This window comes from Rhinatrema bivittatum, chromosome 3 (assembly GCF_901001135.1).
Source record: "Rhinatrema bivittatum chromosome 3, aRhiBiv1.1, whole genome shotgun sequence".
NCBI classification, from domain to species: Eukaryota; Metazoa; Chordata; class Amphibia; order Gymnophiona; family Rhinatrematidae; genus Rhinatrema; species Rhinatrema bivittatum.
Window position 1 is genome coordinate 261470166 of NC_042617.1, and position 24283 is coordinate 261494448.

The window sequence follows — 24283 nt, forward strand, 5'->3', positions numbered from 1 at the left end:
GAGAGAGAGCATGTGACAATGAAAGCCTATGCTTGAGCAAGACAGCATGTGGAAGTGAGAGAGAGCCTGGGTGTGTGAGAGTCAGACAGCATGTGCAAGAGAGAGACTGTGTATGAATGTTTGTATGAGAGAGAGCATGTGAGTGTGAGAGCCTGTGTGTATGAATGATTGTATGAGAGACAGCATGTGACAATGAGAGCCTGTGCTTGAACAAGACAGTATGTGGGAGTGAGAGAGAGCCTGTGTGTGTGAGAGTCAGACAGCATGTGCCAGTGAGAGACTTTATATGAGAGAGCATGTGACAGTGAGAGCCTGTGAGTGTGTGAGAGAGAGAAATGCATGTGAGAATGAGAACCTAACTGTGTGTTTGAGGGAAGAAGATGGAAAGAAAAGAAACAGAAAAAAAGACAATATAAAAGGAATTGACAAAAAAAGAAAAAAAAAAGAAAGGGAAGGTGGAAAAAAAAAAGCCTGTGACCAACCAATTAGAAAACTAAGATCAGACAGCAAAGGTAAAAAAAAATACTTTTTAGTGATTGGCACATGTAATCTTTGGGAATGTGCAAGAATAGCACTTTCTCTATGCGGATCTCACAATGTACGATATCAGCATGGAGAAAGTGGAAGCCCATGGGGCCTGCACAGAGTAGGCAGTAGAATGGGCTTCAGTGTCAGTAGCAGCAATCGGCACCTCCCCAATAGCCATGTAGCAGCAGTGACAGTGGCAGCAGAGGAATGAGAGAGGTTTCCGAGGTTGCTGGCAAAAGAGAGGGGGGTCTGCCTTTAGTGTGTGCATGTGTATGAATGGGAGTCTGCCTGGGGGTGTATGTGTGTGAATGCATGGGTGCCTGCCTGGGGGTCTGTGTGTGAGAATGAATGTGTGCATGCCTGGGGGATGGGGAGGGAGTGGTGTGAAAATGAATGGGAGCCTGCCTGGGGGTCAGTGTGTGTTTGTGTGAGAATGATTGGGAGCTTGCCTGGGTGTGTGTGTTTGTGTGTATGTGAGAGAGCCAGTGAGTGTGAGAGCATGAGCGTGTATGAGAAAATCCAAGGGAGTAAGAGTTTGTGTGTGGAGGGGGAATGAGTGTCTTAGAGCCTGAGAGTGTGTCAGTGTCAGTGAGAGCGAGAGGTTATGGTGGATATAAGAGCATGAATGTGTATGTATGTGACAGTGTAATGTGTGAGAGAGAATGGTCATGTGAGTATGTGTGAGAGAGAGGATAACCTCCTAATCCTCAACAATATCAGGGTGACTGGAAAACAAGAGCACCCACAGAAGGGGACAGCAGGGGCTTTTTAAAATCCTTATTAGTTTTAATTATTGAATATTATTTGATGTCTGCTCTTTTTGAAATATTTTATTGGTGTTACATACAAATTTTTGAAAATTTCCCTGAGTTAAATTACTGGAGGTTCTATTCATCAGCAGTTTTGAAATATATATTTTTAGCATGATGTTCCTATTGTGATATTTTATAGTTCTTGATTTTATTGTTTGATGTTTTCTGAGGAATGATGGTATTTTCTGTTTTTCCATTGCTGCATTACATATAGTCTAACTTGTTGAGCTTTCCAGTTCAGTTTGTCTGTGCATTTCTGTGTATATTTTATGGTCCCTTTTTGGTGACTCACCAAATTGTGGGGCGGATTTTAAAAGGAGCGCGAATAGCCTACTTTTGTTTGCGCTCCAGGCGCAAACAAAAGTACGCTGGATTTTAGTAGATACGCACGGAGCCGCGCGTATCTGCTAAAAACCTGGATCGGCGCGCGCAAGGCTATGGATTTTGTATAGCCGGCGCGCACCGAGCCGCGCAGCCTACCCCCGTTCCCTCCAAGGCCGCTCCGAAATCGGAGCGGCCTCGGAGGGAACTTTCCTTTGCCCTCCCCTCACCTTCCCCTCCCTTCCCCTACCTAACCCACCCGTCCGGCCCTGTCTAAACCCCCCCCTTACCTTTGTTGGGGGATTTACGCCTCCCAGAGGGAGGCGTAAATCCCCGCGCGCCAGCGGGCCTCTTGCGCGCCGGGCCGCGACCTGGGGGCGGGTACGGAGGGCGCGGCCACGCCCCCGGACCGCCCCGGGCCGTAGCCACGCCCCGTACCCGCCCCCAAAAGCTGCCGACACGCCCCCGAAACGCCGTGATGACCGGGCCCGCCCCCCGACACGCCCCCGACACGCCCCCCTCGGAGAACCCCGGGACTTACGCGAGTCCCGGGGCTCTGCGCGCGCCGGTAGGCCTATGTAAAATAGGCTTCCCGGCGCGCAGGGCCCTGCTCGCCTAAATCCGCCCGGTTTTGGGCGGATTTAGGCGAGCAGGGCTCTGAAAATCCGCCCCTGTATGTGTAATTGGATATACCCATGGGCCAGTATGGAGAAAAATTCCCCGGGCCACTATTTTCCCGCAATCCGCCCCTGGGCTGAATGCCAGCTCCTTCTCTTCATTCTCTGTGTAGTCAACAATGCAAAGTTGGACTGTCTGACAGAGGGAGGGGGGAAGAATTAGAGAGACAGATATATATACACACACACACACACACTCACACATACACACTCACACATACACACACTCACACACACACACTCACACATACACGTTTGCTTTGCTGATTTCAGTAATGGGGAGGAAGAAACAGCATTCATCCTCGTCTCTTACTCTCCCCAGCTTTTTTTCTCAGCTGTGCCTGCTCCAGGCTCACATCCTCCCATTCTGTTCCTTACACAGAACAGGAAAAGACGCATAATGACAGAAGGGGCGAGGCTGTATTAGGAAGCAGAATAGTGCTTCTTAGTTTTGCTCAGAGCTACTGTGACATTATTATTAATATTATTATGAAGTATATTGCACATACCAGAAGTATGCAATGTTCACAGAGACACATAGTGGACAGTCCCTTTTCCATTCATCTTATAATAAAGTCAAGACAGAACACACAATGAAAAATAATGAAGGGACACTGTGGTTCAAAAAAGGTTTTTGAATGAGTATCTTCAAATGAGATGTTGGTGCTGTAAATATTTCAGGAGATGCTGGTTATGGGCCTTGTTACTAATCAGCCTATTGTTATTTAGTGCAATAAGGCACAGACTATCTAGCTCAGTCAGCTTAGAAAAGAGGTAAATCCTAAATGTTTACCCCAGCTACCATGAATAAATGAAACTTAGACCATATTTTGGATTGTAAAAGGGCTTTTAATTACTCCTTTAGCTGTAAAATAGTAGGAAGGAACTAAACTAAGTGGGATTAATTGAGGGAGAGACAGCTTTTATTGAGTAAAGCTGTAATGAATTAATTTGCCTAATTGGGAAATTAGGTTCATGAGCAAAGATTTGGGGTTATCTATATAAGAAAAGCAGCCCATGAGGTGCATGTTTGGGAACCTAAGCAATTATCATCCACAATTCAACAATTCTGAAATTAAATTCAAACAGTAGAGTATATAGCAGCAGTGTCAAGAAAATGAAATATCTTAGTAGTAGCTATCCCAACTGAGGTGACTGTTGCGATCCCCACTGACCACGAGGCCCGCCCCGGCTGCGGGTGCTCCCCTCCGGCCATCCAGGCCTGAGACGTGGCCTACTGCGGCGTACTCCCTGCGAGGGAGACGCCGCCGCCGATCCGCTGCTGGCCCCGCCCCCTAGGCGCACGCAGGGGCTCTAGTTTTAAAGGGGCCAGCGCGGGAAAACTGAAGACAGCCTCCTGATGACGTCAGACGCTGCCGGGTTATTTAAACCCGGCAGTCACAGCTAACCCTCACCTTGCAACGAGGTTGCAAGGCGAGGGTAGGGTAGGGTTCCTACCTAAAATCCTAAATTTGGCTTCCAGAACCTCTCTCCCACATTTTCCTGTGTCATTGGTGCCCACATATACCATGACAGCCAGATCCTCCCCAGCACTGTCTATAATCCTATCTAGGTGACGCATGAGGTCTGCCACCTTCGCACCAGGCAGGCAAATTACCAGGCGGTCCTCACGTCCACCAGCCACCCTGCTATCTACATTTCTAATAATCAAATCACCAACTATGATGGCCAGCCTAACCCTTCCCTCCTAGGCAGTAGCCCTGGGAGACTTGTCCTCAGTGCGAGAGGAGAATACATTACCTGGAGAGCAGGTCCTTGCTACAGGAAAGCAGGTCCTGCTACACCAGGGTGATGTTCTCCTACTGGGAGACCTTTCTGATCCAAGGCAGCACTGAGGCTGCCAGACTGGATCTGGGACTTGGCTACTATGTCCCTGAAGGTCTCATCAATGTACCTCTCTGTCTCCCTCAGCTCCTCCAAGTCTGCTACTCTAGCTTCCAGAGATTGGACTCTTTCCCTGAGAGCCAGGAGCGCTTTGCACTGAGTGCACACATACAATCTCTCACCGGCGGGTAAAAAATCATATATGTGACACTCAATGCAAAAGACTGGAAAGTCCCCTTCTTGCTGCTGGACTGCTGCCTTCATCTTAGTTTTATTGAGTTCCTAGTTAAGTTTAGGATACTAAGGGAGTTGGAATGAGAGTACTTTAAATTTACAGGTGAATTTACTAATTAATCAGCTAGTGTCATACAAGGGGATCATTAAACTTTCAATAAGGGCTGGTATAATAGAATGATTTAGATAAGAGCCTGATTGATTTTTAATGAGAAAGTGTCTCATGCCTAAAAATCAAGGGTTGAGTGGGTGGGAAGACAACACTAGAATTAACTATCTCTGGCTTGCTTATTACCTCAGACACACACAAACTCTAAAGAATATATCCCTTAATTTCACCTTTCACCAAACTTTTATAAGCCCAAAAATGTCTGAAAGCTATACTTACTAGGGATGTGAATAGTTTTTTGACGATTTAAAATATCGTCCGATATATTTTAAATCGTCAAAAATCGTTAGAGCCGCGATACAATAACAATTCCCTCGATTTATCGTTAAAAAATTGTAAATTGGGGGAAGGGGGAGGGGAAGGGGAGGGCGGCGCCATTTTGTTTCTACAGACCACGGAGGTCCGAGGTCCGAGAGTAAAAGATCACACCGGGACCCTTCCTCTGGACCCCAGGTAATTTAAGGCATTTTGGGGGGGTTCGGGAGGGTGGGGGATTTATTTTAAAGGGTTGGGGTGGGTTTTAGGGTTGTTTTAGTGTTCCGGTTTTCCCGCCCTCCCCCCCACTGGACCCCAGGTAATTTAAGACATTTTGGGGGGGTTCGGGAGGGTGGGGGATTTATTTTAGGGATGTTTTAGTGTGCCGGTTTTCAATTAAAACGATTTACATGATTTACACGATATTTAAAAAACCCAAACTGCGACGATCCGATTCCCTCCCCCTCCCAGCCGAAATCGATCGTTAAGACGATCGATCACACGATTCACATCTCTAATACTTACCAATCCTCTTTAACCACCGTTAAATTAATATTCACTCAGTTAAGGGAAGGGTTTGAGATTCGCACGCCGTTCAGGTCCTCCTCTACTGCAAAGGGGGTGGGGCCTCTGGAAGCTGGGGCTGTGGACATCAATCCCTGGATCACTTGTGGTGACTTCTGGACTCCTCTCCCGGGGGATGCTGGGAGCAGTATGCAGATGAGCCTTCCGGTCCTTCTCTACTGAAATGATGTACCCTAAGAAAGGCACAGACTCCTTGTGGAATTTGCATTTAGACAACTTGGCATATAAACAGTTCTCGCGAAGTCTCTGCAACACTCTTTTGACATCTTTCTGATGGGTATTCAGGTCCTGGGAAAATATCAAGATGTTGTCTAAGTGCACAACTACACATTGGTAGAGTAGATCACTCAGAATGTCGTTCATCATGTTTTGGAAGACAGCCGGGGCGTTGCACAGGCTGAAGGGCATCACCAGGTATTCAAAGTGCCCATCCCGGGTATTAAAAGCCGTCTTCCATTCATCGCCAGAGCGGATGCGAACTAGGTTATAGGCTCCTTTAAGATCAAGCTTGGAGAATATCTTGGCTCCCTGTAGTCTATCGACTAGCTCCGAGATGAGTGGTAAGGGATAGCGGTCCTTTACAGTGATCTCGTTTAGACCTCTGTAGTCAATGCATGGACGTAATGTTCCATCTTTCTTCCCTACGAATAAGAAGCCTGCACCGGCAGGAGACTTAGAGGGTCTTATGAAGCCTTTCTGAAGATTCTCCTGTATGTACTCTGACATAGCTTTATTTTCTACTACAGAGAGAGGATAAACCCTTCCTTTGGGTGGTTCTGTGTTAGGCTTCAAATTGATGGCACAGTCGTATGATCTGTGTGGAGGCAGTACGTCTGCGGCTTCTTTGGAAAATACATCTTGAAAAGATGCATATTGAGGCAGCAACCCAGGCAACAATGGGGTAGTTGGCATGCAGGGTATTGGAGAGGCCTACATCAGACATTTACCATGGCAATCTGGGCCCCAACGTGAAAGCTCCAAAGTGACCCAGTTGAATTGAGGCATATGTTTCTGCAGCCACGGTAGCCCCAGTACTAAAGGGTGCATGGCCTTCTCTAGCACAAAGAAGGAAATAGTCTCTGTATGAAGAGCACCAGTATGTAAGTTCACTGGTTCGGTGAGCAGGGTTACTTCACCCGGTAAGGGCTCCCCATGAATAGAAGATAGGAGTAGTGGAGGAGTCATGGTAGTGGTGGGAATCCGCAAATGTTCCACTAGATCTTTCAAAATGAAATTTCCCCCTGCCCCAGAGTCCACTAAGGCAAGGGTCTGGTATTCTAGAGGTCCGCAGATTAAGGATACAAGAAGAGAGAGAGTGGATGAGAGGGTGCAGTTAGACCTAAGAAGAGTCCTCCCACAGGACTTAGGTCTGCCAGTTTCCCGGACATATAGAGCATGTTTGTACAGCATGACCATCTTGTCCACAATACATGCATAGTCCCAACCTCTCTCGAGTTTTTCTCTCTTTTGAAGTCAAGTGACTGCGGCCTAATTGCATTGGTTTTCTTTGCCAGCAACTGGACCTGAGGGAATAGGCCTGGGTGCAGACTTAACTCGAGTCTCTCCCTGAAGTGGTCTTCTGGGACTCTTGACCTCTTGAACCTTGTCTCGAAGTCGGTGATCAATCCTTGTTGCCAACTTCATTAGTTCAGCTAAGGTCTCAGGCATTTCCCGAACTGCCAGCTCATCTTTCAACCGGGAGTTCAGTCCTCCAAAGAAGAGGGTCTTCAGGCACTTTGGGTCCCAATGTAATTCTGATGCCAACGTCTTGAATTCTATGGCGAAGTCTGGCAAAGGTTTATTACCTTGTTTCAGATGAACCAACGTAGATCCTGTTGTCGTGTACCAGGCAGGGTCATTGAATACTGATCTGAACAGTTCAAGGAACCCAGCAAGATCATTCAGGATAGGGTCATCGCACTCCCACAGCGGAGAGGCCCAAGCCAACGCTCTTCCATACAGATAAGACAAGATATAGGTGGTCTTGGCATAAGCTGTAGGGAAATGATTAGGTTGCAGAGAAAAGTGCATGCAACATTGATTGATAAATCCTCTACATTTCCAAACTTCCCCTGAAAAGGGTGTTGGGGTAGATTGAGGTACATTTGTCTTGACCATCACTACTGGCAGTGTAACTTCTTTATCTGTGATGGTCGGTGTATTCATCTGTGCGTGCAACTGGTTAAAGGCAGTAGTCAAATTATCCAGCGAGTTCTGTTCGGAGATTCACTGGGCCAGGCCTGGAATGGCCTGCATTGCGGTGAGCTGAGCCGAATCCATGGAGTTAGCAATCTGTTATGGTTTTGAGGTGTTGGAGTTGATTCTTGGGTACTGTGGTGATGGCCACTCCCACGGGGCGGAGCCCCATGAGGAACCACAGTACTAGGCTAGACTCGAGACACGCAAACACAGAGATTTGTCTTTTATTATACAGCTGAATGATACCACCAGAGGTGGCAGTAGTGAGGTGATCCAGTGGTAGCAGTCCAGGGGTCCTCGGCAGAGGAGACCCGTCTCACAATGATAGTATAGGGAGTTCCGGATGCAGGTTCCCAATGCAGAGCTGTAGATGAGACAGACTGACAAATTAGATTACTCACTAATTTGCTAGCTGTATAGATGGAGATCCCAGCAGGCAGAAGTAGTTGGATTACAGGCACCGAGGCAGGGAGAGCAGGCCCTCGAGGAGTGAGTATCTGGTATCCCAGATAGGCACCTGAAAGAAAGCAAAGGGCCCCCAAGGAGCGGGTACCCAGGTTAGAGAATACCCCAAAGGGCAGAGAGAGCTTCCAGTGGCAGCATGGAAGCGGCAGAGTAGCTCAGACCGGAGGCATATCCAATCCTTGCTAACTCGATTTGTTAGCAAACGAAGGGCAGGCTAAATACCCAGATGGCGTGACGTCACTCGAGGGGGACGCCCCCGAGGTTCCCGCCATGACGTGGATAAAGACGTGGGTGGCGTGCGAGTGCGCACCCTAGGAGGCCCTCAGGAGAAACATGGCAGATAGCCTTGCCATTGCCGTTCCGGGGACGCCGGAGAGAGCGGCATGCAGACGCGGCGGTAGCCATCTTCACAAGGCTAGCGGGGAGAGCAGAGAGAAAGGTGAGGCACAGAGGTTGAAGCCGTCTGAGACTGACGGATGCAACACAGCATCAAGGAAAAAAAAATCTTCATGGTGGTCAGGTTAAGAAAATGGACGCTCAATTTATGAGCATCCATTTCCCTAACCTGTGGCTGTGCATGGATTAGGAAAACGGACCCTCGAAAACAGCATTCGTTTTCCAATCCCACAAAACCAAATCTCTTGGGCGCTCAATGCCAAGGATGCGCTAGGGATGCACAATTTAGCCCTAGCATGTCCTTTTTAGCACAGCACCTCATTAACATATTGTATCGCATGCCCAGGAGAGGTGGATAGGTGCGTGTTTTCTATGCACTTTTATTGCATTGGCCCCTAAGACTTATCCAGCAAAGTAGTGATTTTTCTGGGAATGTTCAGCTGCATAGCCATGCAGCTGAATATCCCATCTAAGTTAGCCAGCTAAGTCTACCTGGCTAACTTAAAGCTAGATGCACTAAGCTTCAATGCTTTTTCGTGGGAGGGGTCCCACTAATATCGTGGATGTATCCCGCATTGTTTTGTCTCACAGCCAAACACTGCAGGGCAAAACAGCACAGCAACAACCCTTTCAGCATGATGGTCCCAACCTCATGGGATTACCGTCTCCTTAAAGGAATATGTAATAATAATTTTTTAAAAACTACTCAAAATAGTAAAAGGTGTTTGGGGAAGATCAAAGTTGACCTCCTTCCTCCCCCCCAGGGCCAACACTCAAGACGGTCCCGACATCCCAAGTGAATAAAATATGAATGTGGTGTTCACACAAAGACATCCCCAACCCTGTCAAAATTGAATAAAATGTATCCCTTCCTTCCCTTTCAATACTAATATGCCTGCCAGGTCCCCCCTTCCACCCACCTTCAACCAACCTCCCAATGATAAAAAAAAAAAGATTCGTTGAGGTATAGAGTTCCCTCAAAACCTCTCTTTCCAAGTGTTATAAAACTTTGTTTGTTTCTAGTGGTGAACTCCCCCCCCCCCCCCCTTGTTCTCCCTAACCTCCAAAACCACCACTGGATCCTGATTTGGGGCCTGGAGCACCACCTAGTCTCAGGCCCGATCAGCACCATTTTTCAAAATGGTGCCAACCTGATCTTGCCCCAGTCACCAGACCTCTTTCACGTGGCTGTGGTCCAGTGCATGGACTTTGCCCCAGTCATGTGAGTATGGCAAAGTCAGATAGGCGTCATTTTGAAAAATGGAGCTGACTGGGTCCCAATGCCGGATACAATGGTGGATTTAGAGGTTAGGGGGAACAGGAGGGGGTTTGGGAATTGGGGGGTTCACTACTAGAAACCAATGGGGGATTGGGGGAGGGAGATTCTGGGGGGACCCTATACCCCAACAAATCTTTTTTATCATTGGGAAGGGGTTGGAGGGGGGATGGACTGGGAGGAACCAGGCGGAACATATTAGTATTGAAAGGGGAGTGGGGGATATACTTTATTGAATTTTGAAAGGGGTAGGGGGAGGGCTGTCATTGTGTAAACACCGCATTTATATTTTATTCACTTGGGAAGTCAGGGCTATTTCAAGTGGCAGCCCCTGGTGAGGAGGGTGGTCAGCTTTGACCCCCCTCCCCCTACCTTTTTTTCTATTTTTAACGGGTATTATTGTTTTTATATGAGCCTTTAAATCTAACGAGGGAGCCTCGGGACCCACGTTAGGGTCTCGAGGCTCTCGTGTTAGATTAACATTTCCTCACTAGGAGTTGTTAAATTGATGTGGCTGACAACTTTCTAAATCGGCTGGATGAATTTATTAACATCAGATTGCCTTTTCATTTATTTAAAAACTTTTCTATACTGACATTCATATAACTTATCACATCGGTTTTCATGAGCTGCTTTGCATGGATTTTCAAAATTCATGCATGCAAATTGCATGCAAAGCAGTTAATTGTAATAAGGGAGGGAATCTGGGTAGGGCTATGCAAAACATGGCATATGTCGTCGTGGCAGGGCTATGTCATGTGATAAACAGCAAATATTGCATGATATACACTTTAACATGATTTAGAGCCCTAGTGTAGCTTGATGCATCTCTCAGTTAGATTGCCACTAGCCAGCTATTCTTTCAATACCTACCCCAAAATGTAATGCAAGTAAAAGCTATTTACAGCCATGTAATTCTTTTTTACAGGCATGAACTACTATTTGTCTGTCATACCCTTTCTTTCTGCTGCTGCTGTTGGCATGTTTGCTGATTTGCCTCCACAGCCCCTAGAAATTGTACCACCAGGACAGAACACTGAAGACTTTTGTTACAGCATCGACCATTGCCAATCGTCCTTTCCAGATGTGATGGACAAATGGAAACAATTTTTTCAGGTAACAGACCTGCATTTTTATTTTTTTTCTTGTCAGTAGTTTCAAGTTTCCTTCTCAGTTGTTATATAGTTAGCAATGCACTGCCAATTGGCAGTGCATTGCTAACTATATAACAATGTACAGGTAAATGTTTATTTTCGTGGGAATCCCGCGAGCTCTGCCCCGTTCAGCTGGAAGAGTCTCATTTCGTGCCCTATTATATTTCTGCGGCAGCTTTAGGAAAGTCTCACAAGGGAAACATATAAATAATGATTGATCGTTATGGGGGGGGGGGGCTGGCAATATTCTAAAGTTTTTACAGGGGTCAATGGGTGTTTACCTGCGCCGACGCACAGTCCGAGTCTTGGCCCCTTTCTCCTTAGTCTGGGTTAAAGTAGGTGCCCTGCTTTACAGGCCGTGCATCCCCTCCCCCTGCTTTCAAACGTGGGCAGTGTTAGGTTAGGAGGAGAGAAAGTCCATGCGGGGCTTTATTATTTTGGTATCCCCTCCTACCTCGAAGCTGGTGTCAAAATAAGCAGATACAGAAGCGCCCGCGTCCCCCTGCTTGGACCAACACATTCAAGAGGGAAACGCCATGGGCTGTTTCACCATTGCCTTTTATATTCTTGCCCTTCATTTGAGGTGAAGGGTTTCTGTAACTAATGCAGGGCAAGAAGTGCTGAAAATGCTTTAGATATTTAGGGGTTTGGAATGGAATTGATTCCTCTGGATTATACCATCAGCTTACTTTTTATTTTTACAAGTCCTGAGGGTAATAATCAAAGCCTAGTAAAACAGTGTTTTGCCTGTGGGAAATGAGCTTTTTTGAAAGCTGCTCGCCCTCCATGTGAGTAAAACTTTCACATGTTGTCTGGCAGCGCGTATTCTTACCTTGACTGTCTTTGGTGGCATTCTTGCAGGCGGGATTAGTTCAGGGGTGGTCACAATGCACATAGTTTGGGATTTTCATAATTTGGCTGAAAAAGCAACCACAGGAGATGCAGGGGAAATCTCAGGAGGCAATTTTCCCAGGGGTAATAATCAAAGAGTCTGTGCAGGTAACCTTTCGAGTTACCCAACCAAAACCCGAGGTGGACATATTTTTCCCTTCTCCCCAGTTAAATGCTAGCTAACTCTTTTTATCTGGACAAAATTTAGCCAGGTAAAAAGAGTTGATAATGGGGGTGGGGAGGGGATTCCAGGAGCTGGGCTAAACTTTAGCTGGTGAGCACTGGTAATGTTCAGCACTCCCCTGTTAACGTTAGCTGGTCATCAAAGTATCTGTCCGAAAGTTGCCTGGGTATCTTTAAGTGGCCCACATTCAGCAGAACACTTATCCAGCTCTGTCCTGTTGAGTATCCAGTTAAAGCTGCCTGGGTCACTTTCTCGTTCACTGGCCCACAGATTACTGACCTCAGAGAAGGTTAACCCCAAGGCCTAAACGACAGGTTTCATAGGATCTCCAACAAATGGTTTCCCATGGATACATCAAGGACTCACAAACCTTCCAGTTTAGTGCCAAAATTAGCAAATCTGCAGCCCCTGCCTTTTTGTTAGGCTTTTGTTATAACCTGAAAAGTGATCCCAAAGGTCAAGCTTCTTAAGGATTCTCCTACAGGAAGTTCCAGAGCCCAAGTCCTTATTCAGGAAGGCACCATGAAACCCCCAAACTTGCATTCCCTTTCCACAGCAGGCAGTCTCAGTTCTACCATATCGTAATGAACCATCTTTATACAAGGACCAGTGACATTGCAAAAGTCCCCTGGATGATCTTCTTCATCAACAGTTTTCACGATAGTGCAGGGCAGTGCAAGAGTATTTGGTGCCCTAGACAAAGTTTTGGTTATGTTTTCAACCCCCTCCCCTCCCCAATTTACCTATTGGCAGCAGCTCTAGCACAGTTGCTCCCTTCCTTGGTAGAACAGCTTCCCCCCTCTGGACCTTGTGCTAGTGAATTTTGCCAACCCAAAAATGTTGGCGCTCTAGGCAACTGCTTAGTTTGCCCAATGGAAGCACCGGCCCTGCTGTAGTATTTGTTCATAGTGTTCACAGAGCCATTGGCAACATTTTTAAAGTACAAGTAAAGAAATTCCTAAAAGAAAACACCTTTTAAAAATGTATTCCTTTGCACATGAAAATGTATTTATTTCAGAGATGTTCCTCTTAACAGCTTGCAAAAAAAAATAATTTTTTTTTTGCTTTAGTATTTGAAATCATCCAATATTCCACCAGATAGCATAGCAAATGGTATGTTTTCTCCAGAACTGGATGAAGTTTTACATTACATGTGGATGGCACACGAGGCATCAATCGCAGTTGCAAATCCAAAATGTCAGAAAAGGTAAGATGTATTTGTTACAGATGTTATGTGGCTGCTATCTAAAGGTACAAGTACCAGCAGTTGTGTGATGGAAAACCAGTATTCTCATTGGCTGAGTATTTCAGAAAATGCTTGTTACCCCGAGCAACCTGAGATTTCAATCTTAAATAATAAAATCTGTCTTTGATCTGCTTTGTGCAATGTGATGATTTATAATAGCAGTTTGGAGCTGATCAACTTTTTGAATGTTAATAGGGCACTAGGCCCTACCTGCTGAGAATCGCTTCCCTCCCCAGCACTGCCCCAATCATTATTTGTTGTACAACACCACCACAACATACAGTGCCACACATCATTTAGTATTTAATTGATTCATTTCTTAATTGCCTTTCCAAAAAGTCTTCCTATGGTGATTTGCAATCAAATAACACAAATAAGTAATATTTTGACATTAACTGAAACAAAATGAAAGACAATGCTTTCTGGTAAGGTGTTCTTTGAAGGCTGCATCTTGCATGTCTTTTAGAGAAACTGAAGAAGGTACATATGTTGTGTAATGACTGCAAGATGTACCACTGTGAATGATATAAATTGCACCTCTGTGACAGGGGTAGAGCTATAAGCTGGAGACCCTGGACACATCCTTCTAGTAGCACTATAGTAATGATAACTAATAATAAGTAAGTAGTATGTGCACAACTTCTGTATAAACTGTATCATGCAGTACATTACTAGTGTACAATGGGAAAGCTGTTCTGTTGATGAGCTGGTACTGGCTTTGATGACTAACAGTGGGGCTGATGCAATAAAAAGTGCGGAAAGCGGGCGCTGAAAAGTCAGCGCCCGCTTTCCTAACGCGAGCATGGTGCCTGCAAGGGGGGGTGCCATGCAATACCGAAATTAGGGAGTTGTGCTAGCAAGGAGGCAGGCGTTAATATCTGAGAGCAAAATGTGCATCTGAGACGCACACTTTTTTTTTGCATGTGGAGTGAATGAGTAATAGCCTCATTCACATGCATTTGCATGTGATGAGCGCCATTGCATCCACTCCGCGTCCAACGGCATTAGAGGGTGGATTAGTGCCTATTTAACCCGCGTCGGAGTGCGGGTTATACAGTGCGCTCGGCTGAGCGCACTGTATTGCATCGACCCCATTGTGTTTCACTTCGGCATAAATCCATGGAAACAGCAGTTTGGAGCTTTTCACTTTTTGCTCCTGTTGTTTCCTTTGACTTGCAAACAGAATTCAGTACTGCAATTCCTACAGGCTCAATTATGAGGGAAATGAAAAGAGCTCCTTGACATCACTGAAAAAGAAAGCAGCTCTGTCTGTGCCACTTGTAGAGCATTGCATTCTGGTGGCCATATTGATACTGTGGACAATTAGAATGTGGTGGCAGCTTTCCTTAGAACCAGGATAAAAGTTATCCAAAAATGATGCTGCATAACGATAATCTGTCCTTGTCTCTCACCACTGAACTGTACTTATGGCTGCATTTAGGGGAGGTGTTCCTGCGGGGAAGAGGAAGAAGTGTGTTTCGGGTGGAATCAGAAAATAGCAGGGCATCTATGGTATTTTCAAGACTACAGGCATTAGTTTCCAAAGAAAATCTGCCCACAGACAAAGCAGGTGCAAATGTCTGCTAGTATTTTGTGTCTGTGGGCGAGTTTGAAAGTAAAAGTGTGCATGCACATTTTCTTCGAAAATTGGTGCAAGGCCTGCGGGTAAAAAGTACCCAGAGACTTTTCCCCAATGCGGGCAGTTTGAAAGTTTTCCCCCCAACACTAATATATCCTCAGATATGAAATATCAAATCAGAGCTCAAAATGGGAATCTCAGTGCTTTTTGTTTAGCTTCCAAAAGAAGAATATTTATAATTTTATTTATTTTTTTATTTATAAGCTTTTATATACCGATGAACGTTGGGAACATCTCATCGGTTCACATAGAACAAAACAGCAGCTAAACGAGCTTTACAGAGAACAAGGAACAATGAGCATAATACAGGAAAAAAAAACCTGCGAACAATGTAACATAACATATAAGTGGGGAACCATAAAGCATAAGGGAGTAAAAGCGATGTACAGGTATATGAACAGAGACGAATTACAGGAAGGATGTCTAATTAAATAGCTTATCAGTAAATATATGCAGGAAAAGTAGGAGGAAAAGTACATGTACTCACAGAAATAACTATTTACATGACTGGTGTTTACTTACATAGCTAAATAAATAATTAAATATGGCAGGATAAGAAGAGGAAAAGGGACTAGAGGGGGAGGGAGGGCTATTCTGGGAATGCTTGCCTGAATAGGCCGGTTTTTAGATTCTGCTTAAATTTTTTTGAGCAAGGTTCCTGCCGTAGGAAGGGAGGGAGTTTGTTCCAAAGAACGGGTCCAGCTAAGGATATAGCCCGAGCTTTGGTGGAACTAAGTTTAGATAGTTTAGGTGAGGGAATGTTGAGTGTAGCTCTATGTTGTAGAGATGTGCATCGTGTGATCGATCGTCTTAACGATTGATTTCGGCTGGGAGGGGGAGGGAATCGGATCGTCGCAGTTTGGGTTTTTTAAATATCGTGTAAATCGTGTAAATCGAAAACCGGCACACTAAAACATCCCTAAAACCCACCCCGACCCTTTAAAATAAATCCCCCACCCTCCCAAACCCCCCCAAAATGCCTTAAATTACCTGGGGTCCAGGTGCCGGCGCCATTTTCCGTACGGAAAAACGATTCGCGGTAGGAGATCGCTCCCGGACCCCCACTGGACTTTTGGCAAGTCTTGTGGGGGTCAGGAGGCCCCCCCAAGCTGGCCAAAAGTCCCTGGGGGTCCAGCGGGGGTCCGGGAGCGATCTCCTACGCTCCTGACGTCGGGGGACAAAAAAACAAAATGGCGCCGGCGCTACCTTTGACCTGTCATATGACAGGTCAAAGATAGCGCCGGCGCCATTTCTACAATGCACGGAGGTCCGAGAGTAAAAGATCACACCGGGACCCTTCCTCTGGACCCCAGGTAATTTAAGGCATTTTGGGGGGTTCGGGAGGGTGGGGGATTTATTTTAAAGGGTCGGGGTGGGTTTTAGGGTTGTTTTAGTGTGCCGGTTTTCCCGCCCTCCCCCTTCCCCTCCCCCCGATTTACGATTTTTTGACGATAAATCGGGGGAATTGTTATTGTATCGCGGCTCTAACGATTTTTGACGATTTAAAATATATCGGACGATATTTTAAATCGTCAAAAAATGATTCACATCCCTACTATGTTGTTGCCTTTATTGGTGTTTGAGTTGTGATAGGTGAGGTGTTCCGTGAACCAGTGCATGCTTTGGTTGTGGAGAGCTTTGTGGATGAGATATTTTTTTTCTAGAACTCTGGATTTAACAAGGGCTTAAAATCATAGCATGGGCATACCATATCCTTCACCTCGTGCCCGCACCTCGTGCCGTGCCCCCCCCCCCCCCCCCCAGCTTCTTTTCTTCCCAACCCAGCTCCCCTTGTGAAGAAACACCAGACTCAGTTTAACCAGAGTGGGGGAACAGGCCGCAGCTTTATTTTGTCAGGAACAACTAAATACTGGTACAATTAATACAGTTGATTACAGTAACTTCAAAATACTATAAAGTAAATATAATACCTCATCTACAAAGGATACTTGTACCCTTAGTAAAATTCAATGCACTTATTACCAAACATAATGTACCCAACCTAATGAGATGGTAGCCTTCCCATTTGACTATACCATATGTGTTTGTGTGTCTGTGCGTGTGTGAATGTGTGTAATAGCTCTGATAGTGTCTTACTCTGACAGCAATATTCTTTACTGGAATGAAGATCTGCATAAACCAGTCCCCTCCTCATTCCCTTCCTGATCTCAGGGGCCTGAGTCTAGTCATCAATGCAGCAACCAATGTACCAGCATCCTAAGCATCTCTGCCTGAGTAATTTTTGTGACTTATTTCCTTTATTTGCTGCTGAGGTACCTTGCTACTATGAAATGATCCCTAACGCCTAGCCCCTGTTAAACCCTAGGTACAATTCCATTGCTAATTTCTACCATGGATATGGAGGGTGGGCTGCTTTAGCTTGCTGTTCTAGGGATGTGAATCGTTTTTTGACGATTTAAAATATCGTCCGATATATTTTAAATCGTCAAAAATCGTTAGGGCCACGATACAATACCAATTCCCCCGATTTATCGTCAAAAAATCGTAAATCGGGGGAAGGGGGAGGGCAGGAAAACCGGCACACTAAAACCCCCTAAAACCCACCCCCGACCCTTTAAATTAAATCCCCCACCCTCCCGAACCCCCCCCCCCAAATGCCTTAAATTACCTGGGGGTCCAGCGGCGGTTCGGAATGGCAGCGGTCCGGAACGGCCTCCTGCAATTGAATCGTGTTGTCTTCAGCCGACGCCATTTTTCAAAATGGCGGCGCAAAATGGCGGCGGCCATAGACCAACACGATTCGACTGCAGGAGGTCGTTCCGGACCCCCGCTGGACTTTTGGCAAGTCTTGTGGGGTTCAGGAGGCCCCCCCAAGCTGGCCAAAAGTCCCTGGGGGTCCAGCGGGGGTCCGGAAAACGATCTCCTGCCGCGAATCGTTTTCCGTACGGAAAATGGCGCCGGCAGGAGATCGACTGCAGGAGGTCGTTCAGCCGCCGCTGAACGACCTCCTGCAGTCGATCTCCTGCCGGCGCCATTTTCCGTACGGAAAACGATTCGCGGCAGGAGATCGTTTTCCGGACCCCCGCTGGACCCCCAGGGACTTTTGGCCAGCTTGGGGGGGCCTCCTGAACCCCACAAGACTTGCCAAAAGTCCAGCGGGGGTCCGGAACGACCTCCTGCAGTCGAATCGTGTTGGTCTATGGCCGCCGCCATTTTGCGCCGCCATTTTGAAAAATGGCGCCGGCTGAAGACAACACGATTCAATTGCAGGAGGCCGTTCCGGACCGCCGCTGGACCCCCAGGTAATTTAAGGCATTTGGGGGGGGGGTTCGGGAGGGTGGGGGATTTAATTTAAAGGGTCGGGGGTGGGTTTTAGGGGGTTTTAGTGTGCCGGCTCACGATTTTCATGATTTTCACGATACTTTAAACACCCAAACGGCAACAATACGATTCCCTCCCCCTCCCAGCTGAAATCGATCGTTAAGACGATCAAGGACACGATTCACATCTCTATGCTGTTCTGCTATCCCCCAGCAATCCTTCCTTTTTAATTCCTCTTTATCTCAACCCCAGCTGAAATCCTCTGGACCTGGCACACAACTCCTATTTACTCTCATCGAAATTCCCTAGCCAACAGGCTTTAAACTGTTTGCCTTTTAACTTAATCTCCCTCAAGGTTGATATTCAAAAGCCATTTAGATGGATAACTGAAAAACTATCCGTCTAAATGGCAAAACCGGCATTTTTAGAGACTTAGGGCCTCATTTTCTAAAGTATCGCAGGCCTGCGATACTTTAGAAGATGAGGGGCGGGGGGCCGAAATGGGGGGCGGGCCTGCACTAGCCGGCAGCGATCGCACCGTCGCGGTGCGATCGCTGCCGGTTTCGCACCCAATAGCGCCACCATAGGAGGTGTAGCTATTGGGAGCAAAATAGGCAGCAAAAAGGGCCTTACCTTTTTGCTGTCCACGGTGTCGGCGCAGAGTTGGCCCCGGTGACGCCCAGACTCCTCCTCTTCCGGGGCGGACTCCGCCCCCATCCTGGTATCACACGCGATAAGGGACTTTTCGCGTGCGAGTGGCTTGGAAAATGAGGCCCTTATCCAGTTAAATTCTAGCCGGATAAGTCAGGAGCATTCCGGGGAGAAGTGAAGTTATCTGCATAAGTTAACTGGCTAACTCCAATAATTGGAGCTAGCCAGTTAATATATGTGGCTACCTCTGGTATAAGATAGCTGTGTATATTCAGTGGTGTGACCGCACTGCTGAATATACCTTGCTAGTTAGCCAGATAAGTTTATCCAGTTAAATAGCCAAGCCACTCAATGGCTGAATATTGCCTCCCTCAGTGCTTTGGGAAAGATAAGAACATAAGAACATAAGAAAATGCCATACTGGGTCAGACCAAGGGTCCATCAAGCCCAGCATCCTGTTTCCAACAGTGGCCAATCCAGGCCATAAGAACCTGTCAAGTACCCAAAAACTAAGTCTATTCCATGTTACCATTGCTAATGGCAGTGGCTATTCTCTAAGTGAACTTAATAGCAGGTAATGGACTTCTCCTCCAAGAACTTAGCCAATCCTTTTTTAAACACAGCTATACTAACTGCACTAACCACATCCTCTGGCAACAAATTCCAGAGTTTAATTGTGCGTTGAGTAAAAAAGAACTTTCTCCGATTAGTTTTAAATGTGCCCCATGCTAACTTCATGGAGTGCCCCCTAGTCTTTCTACTATCCGAAAGAGTAAATAACCGATTCACATCTACCCGTTCTAGACCTCTCATGATTTTAAACACCTCTATCATATCCCCCCTCAGTCGTCTCTTCTCCAAGCTGAAAAGTCCTAACCTTTTTAATGTTTCCTCATAGGGGAGTTGTTCCATTCCCCTTATCATTTTGGTAGCCCTTCTCTGTACCTTCTCCATCGCAATTATATCTCTTTTGAGATGCGGCGACCAGAATTGTACACAGTATTCAAGGTGCGGTCTCACCATGGAGCGATACAGAGGCATTATGACATTTTCCGTTTTATTCACCATTCCCTTTCTAATAATTCCCAACATTCTGTTTGCTTTTTTGACTGCCGTAGCACACTGTACTGAAGATTTCAATGTGTTATCCACTATGACACCTAGATCTCTTTCTTGGGTTGTAGCACCTAATATGGAACCCAACATTGTGTAATTTTAGCATGGGTTATTTTTCCCTATATGCATCACCTTGCACTTATCCACATTAAATTTCATCTGCCATTTGGATGCCCAATTTTCCAGTCTCACAAGGTCTTCCTGCAATTTATTACAATCTGCTTGTGATTTAACTACTCTGAACAATTTTGTGTCATCTGCAAATCTGATTATCTCACTCATCGTATTTCTTTCCAGATCATTTATAAATATATTGAAAAGTAAGGGTCCCAATATAGATCCCTGAGGCACTCCACTGTCCACTCCCTTCCACTGAGAAAATTGCCCATTTAATCCTACTCTCTGTTTCCTGTCTTTTAGCCAGTTTGCAATCCACGAAAGGACATCGCCACCTATCCCATGACTTTTTACTTTTCCTTGAAGCCTCTCATGAGGAACTTTGTCAAACGCCTTCTGAAAATCCAAGTATACTATATCTACCGGTTCACCTTTATCCACATGTTTATTAACTCCTTCAAAAAAGTGAAGCAGATTTGTGAGGCAAGACTTGCCCTGGGTAAAGCCATGCTGACTTTGTTCCATTAAACCATGTCTTTCTATATGTTCTGTGATTTTGATGTTTAGAACACTTTCCACTATTTTTACTGGCACTGAAGTCAGGCTAACCGGTCTGTAGTTTCCTGGATCAACCCTGGAGCCCTTTTTAAATATTGGGGTTACATTTGCTATCCTCCAGTCTTCAGGTACAATGGATGATTTTAATGATAAGTTACAAATTTTTACTAATAGTGTTGCGGTCTCTGCCGCTTCCCCTTCGCTAGGTCTGAACAGTGCCTACCTCCGCTGCTGGAAACGCCGCGTTCCGCGTGGCTGGGACCCCGGCGGCGCTGCCTGCTCCACGTGGCAGCCGCCATTGCTTGCCCGTCTCCCCGCTGCCTCGCGCACATGCGAGGATGCCCACTTTGTGCGCACAGCTCCCGGAAGTCGGGCCCCGCCTGCGCTGATGACGTCACGCCCTAAGCCCGATATAACTGGCGTCCGGACTCCTTCTCCTTGCCTTGCAACGAGGTTCACTACTGCCTAGTAGTTCTGAGTTGCGCTTCGTCTATTCCTCGTTCCTGACTTGACCTTTGGACTGCCTTTGACTTCGCTTCAGCCTGCCGCCTGCCTCAGACCTTGGTTCGTTCCCGACTTCGCTTCAGCCTGCCGCCTGCCTCAGACCTTGGTTCGTTCCCGACTTCGCTTCAGCCTGCCGCCTGCCTCAGACCTTGGTTCGTTCCCGACTTCGCTTCAGCCTGCCGCCTGCCTCAGACCTTGGTTTGTTCCTGACTTCGCTTCAGCCTGCTACAGACTCCATTCCAGTCTACAGCCTGCTTCAGTCCACAGCCTGATACATACTCTATTCCAGTCTACAGTCTGCTTCAGTCCACAGCCTGCTACAGACTCAATTCCAGTCTACAGTCTGCTTCAGTCCACAGCCTGCTACAGACTCCATTCCAGCCTACAGCCTACTTCAGTCCACAGCTTGCTACAGACTCTGCTTCAGTAGCCGGTTAGCTACAGTTTCCGCTGCCGCCCGCTACCGTGTCATCAGCTGGCCCTCGGCCTGTACAGCCGGTCCACGGACTATCTTATACTATTGGACTTCCTATACTACACTCCCGGCCTAGGCCTTTCCTGTCACTGGACATTGAGCCTATTCCCCAAGTCCCAAGGTTCCAGGACCCTACGGGCTCCTCCTGGGGGGTTCCTGGTTCCCGGGTGAACACCGCCAGCCTGTGGCTCCGCCTCCCGACCTACCCTGTCATCCTAGGTGGGCCGGCCCAAGGGTCCACTACCTCGCCTGCAGTATCCGACTGCAACAGTTTGCAAGGCCGTGGACTCGGCGGAGGCCCCAAGCCTGCAGGCCATTCCAGGGATGGCTCAATGCCTCCAGCAACATCAGCACTGCATTGATACCCTCGCTGCCACTGTGGAAGTTGGTCTCTCGTCTAGAGTTTTCCACTCGGGAGTTGCCTCCGGCACCCGCGGCCACGTCAGCTTCAGTCACTCAGCTACCCACGCCTACCCGGTACGCCGGGGACAGCAAGACATGCCGTGGTTTCCTAAACCAGTGCCAAGTGCGCTTCACTCTTCTGCCAGTGCAGTTTCCCTCAGACGCAGCCAAGGTAGCCTTTATCTTCTCCCTGCTGGACGGCAAGGCCCTCGACTGGGCTTCGCCTTTGTGGGAATGTCAGGATCCCTTGCTACAGAACCTACAAGAGTTCCTCCTTAACTTCCGCCTTGCCTTTGATGACCCCGCACGCCTATCCACCGCGGCCTCGGAGCTCTTGCACCTCCGGCAAGGGACACGCCCGGTGGCTGAGTACATTATAGACTTCCGAACCCTGGCCATGGAGGTCGCTTGGCAAGATGATTGCCTTAAAGGGATCTTCCTCGAGGGTCTGGCAGGCCGCATCAAGGATGAACTAGCAGGTCGGGATCTCCCTGAGGACTTAAATGATCTAATGGACATTGCTGGTAGGGTGGATCGCCGTCTCCAACAACGGGATAGAGAAACTCGCTCGAGTCGCCGAGCCCCACGACAGCTGTCTACTTCCTCCAGAACACCTGCTCCCAAGGCTCTTCCTCCCACTGTGCCTAGTGGGGAACCCATGCAATTGGGCAGATCCCCACTAACCCCTGAAGAAAGGAAGAGACGTCGCTCCCTAGGCCTCTGCCTCTATTGTGGAGGCAAGGGGCATTTTCTTGCTTCTTGCCCAGAGCGTCCGGGAAACGCTCATGCCTAGGTTACACTGAGGAGCTACACCTAGGCACTACTGGATCAGCTCCTCTTTGCACGCTACCAGTAACCCTGAAATACCCCGGTGGAGAACTCCAGATCCGTGCCTTCATTGACTCCGGCGCTGAGAGGAATTTTATTGTGGCCAATCTGGTGACTCAGCTTTCTCTTCCGACTCTACAGAAGGTCCCTCCTCTGCGGATCTCCTCGATCCGAGGCACTCTGCTTCCTGGCGTCATTACCTGCTCCACGGCCCCATTGACACTGCAAACAGGCCTGTTCCACTCGGAGGAGATCTCCCTGCTCGTCTTGGAGCGAGCGGTGCACCCGTTGGTTTTGGGACTTCCTTGGTTACGTCAGCATTCTCCCGTGATTCAATGGGATAACTTCCAACTGGTTCGTTGGGGTCCTGCCTGCTTTGAACACTGTCTACAGCTCCCACGTCCACCCAAACCTCTGCATCTCTGCTCCTCGCACCTCCTACCTGAGCCATACCAAAGCTTTGAGGACATTTTCTCCAAGGAGATTGGCGGAAATCCTTCCACAGCACCGGTCCTTTGTTTGTCCTATTGACCTATTGCCGGGCACCACGCCCCCTCGTGGCCGAGTGTATCCCCTGTCGCTACCCGAAATGAAGGCCATGTCCCAGCATGTTACGGAGAACCTAGCCAAGGGGTTCATCCGCCCTTCTCGCTCGCCTGCTGGTGCCGGATTCTTCTTTGTGGCCAAAAAGGATGGCTCTCTCCGGCCATGTATCGACTATCGTGGCCTGAATGCCATCACCAAACGAGACCGGTACCCCCTCCCGTTGATTCCGGAGCTTCTGGATCGCCTTCAGGGTGCCTGCATCTTCACGAAGTTGGATCTCAGAGGGGCCTACAACCTCGTCCGTATACGCCCAGGGGACGAATGGAAGACGGCATTTAATACCAGGGATGGGCATTACGAGTATCTGGTAATGCCCTTTGGACTCTGCAGTGCCCCCGCCGTCTTCCAGCACCTCATGAATGAGGTACTGCGTGACATGCTCCACTCACATGTCATAGTCTACCTGGACGACGTGCTCATCTTTTCCAAGGATGTGGACTCCCATCGCCACCACGTTACACAGGTTCTTCAGGCCCTCCGAGACAACCACTTGTATGCCAAGCTGGAGAAGTGTACGTTCGAGGCTGAATCGTTGCCCTTCTTGGGATACATCATCTCCTCTACCGGCTTCCGCATGGACCCAGAAAAAGTAGCGGCCAACACCAAGTGGCCTCAGCCCACGGGTCTCAAAGCCCTCCAGCGATTCCTGGGCTTCGCTAACTTTTATATACATTTTATCCCACGATACTCGCATCGAGTTGCTCCGCTCACGGCCCTGACCCGCAAGGGAGCTGACGCCAAGAACTGGCCTGACGCTGCGGTAGCAGCCTTCTCCGACCTCAAAGAGGCATTTCTTTCGGATGTTTGCCTCCGGCATCCAGATCCCTCCAGACCGTTCATTGTGGAAGTCGACGCCTCCAGTATAGCG

At 47.6% G+C, this 24283-nt stretch overlaps 1 protein-coding gene across 1 annotated transcript in view; it reads left to right on the forward strand.

Annotated features, from left to right (window-relative positions):
* The window catches only part of LOC115088743 (protein LEG1 homolog), a 68216-nt gene that overhangs the window by 15895 nt on the left and 28038 nt on the right, over window positions 1–24283 (forward strand). The window contains exons 3-4 of the mRNA XM_029596981.1: window positions 10691–10878; window positions 13062–13198. Of these exons, the coding sequence (XP_029452841.1) occupies window positions 10691–10878; window positions 13062–13198 (325 nt within the window). The remainder of the gene's footprint in view (window positions 1–10690; window positions 10879–13061; window positions 13199–24283) is intronic.